The sequence below is a fragment of the Micrasema longulum genome, unplaced genomic scaffold (assembly GCF_059751315.1).
Source record: "Micrasema longulum isolate JH-2025_06_02 unplaced genomic scaffold, ASM5975131v1 h1tg000341l, whole genome shotgun sequence".
Taxonomy (NCBI): Eukaryota; Metazoa; Arthropoda; class Insecta; order Trichoptera; family Brachycentridae; genus Micrasema; species Micrasema longulum.
In genome coordinates, this window is record NW_028277544.1 from 64,720 (window position 1) to 74,721 (window position 10,002).

General features: G+C 34.6%; 1 protein-coding gene across 2 annotated transcripts; it reads left to right on the forward strand.

Annotated features, from left to right (window-relative positions):
• Window positions 1–3,764: 3,764 nt before the first annotated feature.
• Window positions 3,765–9,481, forward strand: LOC148282289 (uncharacterized). Of its 2 annotated transcripts, XM_088225285.1 has the most exons (6): window positions 3,765–4,228; window positions 4,702–4,764; window positions 4,973–5,062; window positions 5,614–5,688; window positions 6,809–6,975; window positions 9,233–9,481. In XM_088225285.1, exons 1-6 carry the CDS (start codon window positions 3,985–3,987, stop codon window positions 9,245–9,247), a joined length of 654 nt encoding a protein of 217 aa, XP_088081411.1. In that variant the 5' UTR covers window positions 3,765–3,984; the 3' UTR covers window positions 9,248–9,481. The 2 variants fall into 2 exon arrangements, 1 of the variants encoding a protein (XP_088081411.1); XR_015822124.1 differs by lacking the exons at window positions 4,702–4,764; window positions 9,233–9,481 and having other exon boundaries at window positions 3,767–4,228; window positions 6,809–8,776.
• Window positions 9,482–10,002: the final 521 nt, after the last annotated feature.

A 10,002-nucleotide genomic window follows, 5' to 3' on the forward strand; every position in this document is an offset into this window, starting at 1 on the left:
CTATATACAAATAATCCGTATTTTGTTCCCAAACTTAGCCTAAAATTGTCAGTTAAAATAATTATGCACGGGCACAAAAGATGGAAATTTCTAGGAACTTCAACAAAATTATCTCATTGTTAAAAACCTGTAAATAGCCTAATAGAGTCGCCCATACGGAGAAAAACCATTCAATGATTATTGATTAAGAAGTTAGCTACATATTACAACAATACAACGGGCCACGTGCGAGCCGCGATTATTTTTTTAGGTAACCTACAAAAAATGGCCATTAATTTGTACCTACATACGAGTACGAGTACATAATATGTAAGTAATATAATTATAAATTACTATTTTTTCTGTGGTTCTGTGAAAATCAACTCAAACAACCATTAATATTAACCACCCGATATATGTAGCTTTATTCTACACTACTTTAATACAATACTTATACAAACGTTTATTAACAAATTTCACAATGACATTCAGCAGTGACTGTCAAAACTGAGCACTGAGATTCCTTTTAAAATGAATAATGCCAAAAACGGTCACTCGAACGCCACATGTCCTACGTGATACATAATATATGTCAACGGTATCCTACCAAAGAAAAATAGTTCTTCGGAAATTTTAATTGAATCGGGTTGTGGTCCTGTGGCTAGTGTCTCGGACTCACGGATCAATGGTCCGTGGTTCGAATCCCACTCTACCCCAACCTGATTCCCATTTTCTAATAGTGAGTTATTTACAACTCGTCGATAATGGCCCTCAAAATTAAATATTTGCGTAAATTCTACGAACGAAAATATTTCTTTATTAAAAAAAAAATCGAAATACTAGTTTCCGAATAGAGAATCTTCAAATAATATTTGTAATCTGCAAGCTTGTTTTAGTACTAAAAAAGCTGACTTGACGTAAAATATACTGTACTTTTTGTATGGAGATCATCTAGTTTCATCGTTCACTGAGAATGGGCTGGGCGCTGGGCGCACTTCATGAATATTTTTTTGTAGGATATAAACGGTGGTGATTTATAATAGGTCATAAGCCCTGTAAATGCCTAGACTTCCAAATTTCTTCTCGAAAACTTTTTCCCTCTCTGTTGCAATAAATTTAAATATGAACAACTCCCTAGGGAGGAAATCCAGCCAGTCTGCAAGCATTTGGACATAATCAAACATTGTTGTATTACTACCTGGTAAAAGAAGAAGTATAAAAATTGGAAAATTGTTTCCAGGCGTTGCCTAGTAGGTGATTTGGTTCAGCCGGATGAATCTCACCCACGTGATAAAGGTTTCAGCTCTTTCACTTCACAAAAGTCAACAGATGGAAGAGTTGAGGAAATGTGGATGTTCAAACATGGGCAGAATGGTGAATGTTACACAGTGTGTAAAGTGGCCACTTAAACCAGCCAATGACAGGTCATAAGCCCTGTAAATGCCTAGACTTCCAAATTTCTTCTCGAAAACTTTTTCCCTCTCTGTTGAAATAAATTTAAATATGAACAATTATTTTATTTATTTCCCCATAAACATATTTACTATAAAACATTATTATGGAAAGTAAAATATAATGGTACGCTGGGCATACTCGCTTATTTTGACGATTCGCCCCTGAGTACTTAAGTTGAAAATTGCGAGCGCAAACCGAAACCGTCCATTACACGTTTGTTATAAAACTGAAAACCAAACCAAAAATTTGGAACGCTTTTGTTCAATGCAATAGAGCTTAATGGCTGCTCTCGAGAATTATACTCTAAAACTCTAAAGGTTCAACAATGTAATTCTCACTCAATGAAGTTGAAGCTCCACCAACTAATGCAGGGCCCCGATTACAATGGGAAGTTAAATGAGTTATATTTGACTGTCTGTAAAGAAAAACCGATATTTGTGAATAGTAGAAGATGAATTGCCGCTAGCGATTATAAAGATATACTACCGACCCCCCACCTTCAAGTTTTGGGTAAGTACATCGATATGAAACAAGAGGAAGCGTACGTCACGGTACACATATCTACGCTTTAAAAATGACATAGCTTCAGTATGACGTCATAGTTGAAGATAAAAGTCTCCCGACCGACTATAAAGGTACACTACCGATCCCACCATCAAATGTTGATGTAAGTACATCGGTTTATACTGACGGGTCTAGAACCCCTCGATACGTTTATCTACGCATTAAAAGTGTCAAAAAAAAATTTCCACCCAGCAATTTTTCCTTTAATTATGATTTATTAAAAATTTTAATCGTTTTGATGTTGGTACTTTTTTCGTTAAAAAACAATTAATTAAATTTCAGATTCAAACTGCTTGGCAGTGGTGAAAATTTGACAATTCAAAAAATCTTCCGGTGCATTTCGTTTGATTTCATATTTATTTATCCAAAATGTTAGGACTGGTTTACTTTAATTCTAGGGCATAGATAGTACATAATATATTATATTGAATATTCGAGATAAGATATGAGTCAATAATATGCTGACTTTGTGGTGTAAATTACTCGTGCGATTAATTTTGTTTTGGGTTTTGGACAATAACTCGGTTTACATTATACAGTGTTTTTTTTTCTTATAAATAAAAGTTTGATGTAATCAATGCGCATAATACATTGTTTGGGGAGGGTGGTTGATAATAATATTTTAAGATTTGCGCCGTAACGTACCGGGCTGGGGGGAAATTTGAATATGTACGTATGCAATGTGTTTGATGCATCGTTATAAGGTCGAAGGTATAAATGTTTCGGAGTGTGTATGTATTTGTTTAATCCTCGGCGCATATTGAATGGAATGTATACTTGTAAGGTTTCTCGTACATCGATTCATTATGAACGGTGGAGGAACTTCGGTAGATGTTATTATGATCCACTGCAGACTGCAGCACACATGAAACACCTGTATCTGTGAGGAGTACGCCAATACTATGCTCTGTATGCAGCACACCGCGATGGTGATACAACTCGAGCGACTCTCGATTTCGTTGGATATTTCGTTTGATTTACTCGCAGTAATGAGGACAAGACAAGTTTCTCGAGAGAAATGTTCTTTATTTACAGATCGCAAACTCCAACTCCACGACTGGTGGGTTCGCATACAACCCGCGGAGGAATTTTCGAAGACAAAGACACGATACGTGACAAGAATGTTGAAAGCTTCGGACCGAGGTCTGCGTACCGATGTGACCACGTCCGTGAATGGTTTTAACAAATAGTTTCCATTTACCACTCGAAAGTGGAAGTTTAACGAATCTGAGACAAAACTCGAGCTGACACTTACCTTTCCCGTTGCTTTTCTGTAGCGAAGGGTCGCCTCTCGTACCAAATCCCTGACCAGCAGTTCTCCCTGGCCACAAGGAACCAACACTCGAACATCGCCGAAACATACAGTAACCTTCATAATTTCACTATACCCTCGCAGATAGGATCACATCACGAAAAAGGCCACATTTGAGTTAATGTCTCCACTTATGAATCACGAACGCACTAATAATATTTGACAGAAACGCACGAAATAAGGCAACTCGTTACCTGTTACAGACGGCGCTTTCTTTGACAGATAAAGCAGAAAACATAACAGAAATTAGAAACGGGAGCGAAGCAACCACCGGTCGTGTCATCGCTCAGGTACACAAACACATTGAATTCGAAAACGACCCGCTGACATTAAGTCACACGATCATATTTTAGATTCTGAACAAAACATTGATACAATTCTCACGTGAATTCTTTAATATTTCGACATACGGACGGAGCAATGAATGCCTCACGAACCAACACGAGCACACGCACAGGCAGTTTTCAGCCAATACAAGACTTTCTAGTCATTCTTCCGATGCCGCACAAGCCACTTGCTAGTAAATCAATACAGTTTGTGGCGCAACTGTCGGCGGCGTGTGCCCAGCCACGCCGTGCCGGCCGGCGTCCTTCTAGACGAACCGCCAATTTATCCGTTTCCATTCGAAATCGCTGTCACACTGCTCTCTGTGTTTTTACACTTTTTTCTTCGAAATGCCGAGTTGTTGCGTACCGAATTGTAATTCTACGAAAAAACTACATCGTTTTCCGAAACGATATCCACATTTATTTAAAGAATGGATCAATCGTGTTCAAAGTCCCAAATTTATGAATTTATCAGATGACGAAATTAATCGACTTTGTTTTGTGTGCATTAAACACTTCAACGCATTCAACTTTAGCCAATACAATGACATCCAGCTTTTATTGTGCTCTGTGCCTACCATTGGATTGCCAGGTAAATTGCATGATATTTCATACATAATTATTTCAAGAATTTGTCTCATGTTGCACGTTTATTTGTCCTGTTTGTCTGCCCTGCAAATTTTTATTGACAATCTTTACAACTCATAGGGAAAGCATACTTTTATTAATCTGGACCCATTTTACAATGAAAGTTATTAGTATTTCTGCAAGAAAAATATATGTACGACTCAGGTTGGCTTTCCACTGTAATTGCACCTTGTTTATCTGTCTTGTGTCTATACAATTGCAAGTCTGCTTTTGGAATGTGGTGTTTGTGATTTGTCTTACAGTTGGTTAATCGGGTTATTATGTATCTACAAAGTTGGCGTAGTGCCTTTTCCTGCAACTTCCGACATTTTTATTTGGTCATTATTTACAAACAATTACCAGGGTGGCATGGTGTGTATACAATTTTAGGGATGTGCTTTTGCAATGTGGTGTTGGTAATTTGTATTATTTTTACAGGGTTTAACAAGTCACCATCCAAAGAAAATAGTTTTCATTATTTACTTGGTGAACAGAGTTCGGGTATGTATTTCTATAATTTTCACATTTCCTTACACCCCTTCTTTCAGACATGTACAATCTCATTTATTATATTGTCGTTATGGTCGTGGCATGGTGTGTTTTCAATTGTATTCGTTCAAGCCTTACTCGATCTTTCAAGGTTTTTCCTGAAGTTCTTGCATTATGTTATCTGGTATGATGTTCATTTTATTTTTATTGTGAATTACAGTAGGCATAGCTGTTACTGAAGAACACCCCTGTGCACTCCCGGAAGGCGTTGCCAGTTGCAGTGGTACGACTTTCATCCAACCTATTTCTGGTTTGTAGTAATATTTTTTTTATTTTTGTAATAAAAATTTACAAACATACATATTTATATATAAGAAAAAGAGAAACATCTTTGTTTCTTTGTTAAAAAGAAAAAAATAATAAACAATACATATAAATTCAGGAGAGTTCAGCGTGTGTAAGAGTTAATGGGAGATTTACATCTTGGTTTGCGATCTCAAAAGGCGTGAAACAGGGATGTGTAATGTCACTATGGTTGTTTAATCTTTACATTTTTCTATTAATTTTATACATTTTCTGCAAATTGAGAAATGCCGTTTTTGTGATCGACCAAGACTACATCGTCTGAGCGTGGGCCGTTCCTTTTTTAATTATTAAAAAGTTTATAGCACATATATATCGTATGACATGACCATGAAAGTGACCCTCTCAGTTGAAACAAATTTCTGACCCATAATTTTCTCCAGCAAATCGGCATATTAAAGCTGTTTGTGTTTTCAAAGAACTTAAAATGTATACATACAGTTACTTGTCCGACTCATTGACACATTGTCACATATTACTAATTAATAATGTTTTTAGATATCAACGCTGATGACATATCAGGCCCACTGCATATTTCTGGTCCGAGTGCACCTCAGCAGAGTACACCAAAAAGTTAGTATCAAATGACATGTATTCAATAATGCATTTTCTCTTGGTTCTTGGACAGAGAGATTTCGTTCTACATAATATCCACAGATACTTTGTTTCTATCATGTTCATGCAGTTTATGAATAATGCTAACGGATGTTTCCATGAAAATGCGACATAAATTTTTCGTCATTAAAACTTCATGAGGTGTTAAAAAACATTAAGTGGTTAAGACGCTTGAATTACGCACGGAAGGTTCCGGGTTCGATTCCCGGAGAGAACACAAAATTATAATATGATTTTTCTGTAATTGATCACTGTAATGGGCCCTCTTGTCCTGCTGTGGTGCAATTTTTATATTATTTATTATCGGGAATCAAAAAAATTACCTAATTGAATTATTGTTTTTATGAAATTTTTCCTTAATCGTTGTTCAATGTACAGTGATATACAGAATACAGATGCATTAGTGTGCAATTTGTACAATCTTTGGGAGTCGTCGTCTTCACAATATATATAATGTTATCCTGAGTTCCTATCTGACCTCTCCAAAATCAGCGTCCCATTCCCTATTACTATTTAAACTCTTTTGTTCCCACCCAATAATAATATATTAAAAAATTTATGTAAATATGTAGCTATAAATGGTATTAAGTTGTAAATAAGTTTTATATTATGTAAAATGTATGTAATATTAAATACTAACATGCTAACTTGTATGTATAGTACTAACACATGTGTAAATATTTAAATAAGTTAATCTCAAACTTGACACTGGCTAGAACACCTCAGTTAGGAGTGAAAAAAGCCAATAAAAAACTAAAGAAGATATACAGAATAAATATTTTTTTACATTATATAGATAAAACACATTGAAAAAGACTCAATTATGACGTTAGTATCCGTTGAATTACCCTAATACTACTCAAATTTATTAAAGATATAAAATACAATGAACTTCAACCAAGAACTTTCATTAACAAACTGCTAGTATTTCTGCTAGAACCAACTGCTAGTATTTCTTTTTGCTTATTTCCAAACAGCATCCCTTTACATTTTATCATTCTTTGCAATAATAGTTAGGCATTCATTATATTATGATGTTGGGACCCTTAATGCATCATTATGAAATATTATATTACAGGACGAAAATATGACCACATCTTGAAGGATGTAAATGAAACCCAATCTCAAAATTTAACACCCAGGAAAAGGAAGCTTTACAAGAAATGTTTGCAGTTTAAAAAGGCTAGAAGAAACATGGAGATGAAGATTAGAAAGATGGAACTCAAATTAAACAAAGAGCGCCATGTATCCTTTAAAAATAAATTAAATAAAATCACATACCGTTTTTTTAAGTCTCAATTGAGGCTTCAGAAACGGACAAAACAGGGCCGTAGATATACAACTAACGATAAGGTTTTTGCATTGTCATTAATGAAGCAGGGCTATAAAAGTTATAAATATATTTCAAGCATATTTTCCTTACCATCCAGAAAAACATTGATGACAATGCTAAATAAAATCCCATTTAATCCTGGTACCAATTTGCATATAAACATTTGGAAGAGGTCGCCCAAAATCTTTCTGCTAAAGCTCGAATATGCTCTTTGATGTTTGACGAGATGTCAATTAGTCAGAATTTAATGTACAAAAAACATAAAGATTTTATTGAGGGATTCCAAGACTTGGGTGAAGGAAAACGTACTCCAGCTTTTGCTGATCACGTTTGTGTTTTTATGCTACAGGGTTTATATAATAAATGGAAACAACCATTAGCATTTGTTTTTACAGGAGGACCCATTAAATCTTCAGATTTGGTTGTTATCTTAAAATCAATAATCTCAAATATCTTTCGTAGCAATTTGGAATTAGTTTCAATAATTTGTGACCAAGGTAGCTCAAATGTTGGTGCAATAAATATCCTGAAACAGGAAACCCGTGAATTGTACCTTCGGGGTGGTACTGAATGTAGAGTTCACGGGTTTGAAATTGAAGGCCATGAAATTGTACAAATGTTTGATGTGCCACATCTTTTGAAGGGATTTAGAAATAATATGCTAGTAAAAGATGTACATTTTGTTCAAAATTCTGTATCAAAAATAGCAAAGTGGTCCCATATTGTACAATCATACACATACGATCAAGCAAGAGGGGAAGACTTTTTCCAAATGCACAAATTAACCGATAGTCATATTTTCCCCGACAAACTAAGAAAAATGAAGGTCAAGGTTGCTGCTCAGGTATTCAGCAGGACAGTAGGAACTACCATGAAATCTTTGGCAGATACTGTGGATGATATTGACAATGGGGCATCACAGACTGCTGATCTTATCTTATTTATAAATAAACTTTTCGACAGTTTAAATGGCAGTTCTCTCAATGCTAATAGTATTATTTGTAAATACCGTTGTGGAGTCAGATTAACATCTCCCCACTGGAAATTTTGGCAGGAAGCTATTTCCATCTTAAAATCAGTAAAATTTGTAGATTCCAAAAACCAAAAAATATCAGTACCACCTACAGTGCGTAACTGGATTACAACTTTGGAAGCAATATCATATTTGAGTAATAAATTACTTACATGTTATAAATTTACTTTTGTGCTTCCACGTAACCTTAACCAAGACCCCATTGAAAACTTTTTTGGCATGGTAAGAAGTCAGGGTGCACGTAACATAAACCCCTCTAGTTCAAATTTTATAGATGCTTTTAAGTCGCTTCTCATATCAAACTTATCTCATACTCACTCCATTGGAGCAAATTGTGAAAATGATGACGGTGAAATTTTAGATTCATTAAAACTTTTTTTAACATCGGACATCGAAGTACAGGAACAATTTCATGTTGATGATCACTCCTTACCAACAAGTTCTTCAAGACAGAAAAGTAGTCAATATGTTGCGGTTTGTAAATATATAGCTGGTTATGTGGCAAAACGGGCTTTATCTAAATTTGGATCTTGTTGTGAATGTAGACTGGATCTTAAATCTGAAACACAGTTACCGGGGCATAGTTTAATAACTTCTAGGGCATGTGGTCCAAATACTTTAATCCACCCAACAATCAAAATCTATAAAGTTTTTAATACCATTGTCAATCACTGCAAAAATAATTTACCGACTATTTGCCATAAGTTTCATGTTATGTCGAGTTTGAAGGAAATAGTACTATCTAAATTAAATTCAGCATGTTTATCTTGTCCAGCACATAGAGGCCACCTTTTTGATTTTATTGTTAACTTAGTATTGCAATTATATATTTTTTCTTGGTTTAAACAAATTAACTTTCTATTAACTGGGCGAAAAAAATTAGAGTCTTGCATTGTTGATCCTCTCAAATTACAAGCTAGAAAGTGTTATAATAAAAGACTTAAGAATAAGAAGCGCAGACAATAGAGTAGATACATGCATACCCTTTTCTTCTTACCTACCATATTAGCACTTCATTTCATTACTTAATAAGCTTATAAGTGCTTCCTTCCTGCTTTATTCCTAAGCAGCAGCCTAGAAATGTCAATGTGAAATAAAATAAATTATCCACCATTAATAATGTTCTTTTGTTTCAGAATGGTGATTGTTGATGCCATGGATCTTAATGTGCAGGAAGAAAATATTTTTCATCCAGGAATAGAAGGGATCCAATACTGATCACAATGCTGCACAATTTTTAAATAATACTCAATTGTTATTTTTGATAATCCAATATTAGCATATTAGCACTTCATTTTATTCTTTAGTAACCTTATAAATGCTTCCTTCCTGTTTTATTCCTAAGCAGCAGCCTAGAAATGTCAATGTGAAATAAAATAAATTATCCACCATTAATAATATTCTTTTTCAGAATGGTGATTGCTGATGCCATGTCTCTTAATCTTCACGAAGAAAATATTTTTCATCCAGGAATAGCAGGGATCCAATGCTGATCACAATGCTGCACAATTTTGTTATTTTTGATAATCCAATATACTAACCACACATGTATATAATATTATTTTACGAGTGTCAGTTTTCTTTCTCGATTCTTTCTGACGCATCTAATAGAATCGAGGGATTTATTTTAACAGTAAAATAAAACTATTAAAAATGTTTTTTTAAATTTTTATTTATGTATTCCTATTCCATAATAAATTTAATGTGCAATATCAATATAAAATTGTTTTTTTAAATACAGGACAGAAAAATTAAATTGCGTGCTAATACTTGTATTTAATTAAGCAATTTTGTATTGATATTGTACAATAAATATCAATATACGATGCAACGTAGTGATTTGAATTTACGCGCCATCGTCAAAGCTTCTTGTATGCCACACTAGAGAACGCTGCGATCGACGCCC

Coding starts and splice junctions, on each gene's coding strand:
- LOC148282289 (XM_088225285.1), top strand. CDS start 3,985: ATGCCGAGTTGTTGCGTACCGAATTGTAATTCTACGAAAAAACTACAT. Junction 4,765..4,972: donor ACTTGGTGAACAGAGTTCGG/GTATGTATTTCT, acceptor TGTGAATTACAG/TAGGCATAGCTGTTACTGAA. Junction 5,063..5,613: donor TTTCATCCAACCTATTTCTG/GTTTGTAGTAAT, acceptor TAATGTTTTTAG/ATATCAACGCTGATGACATA.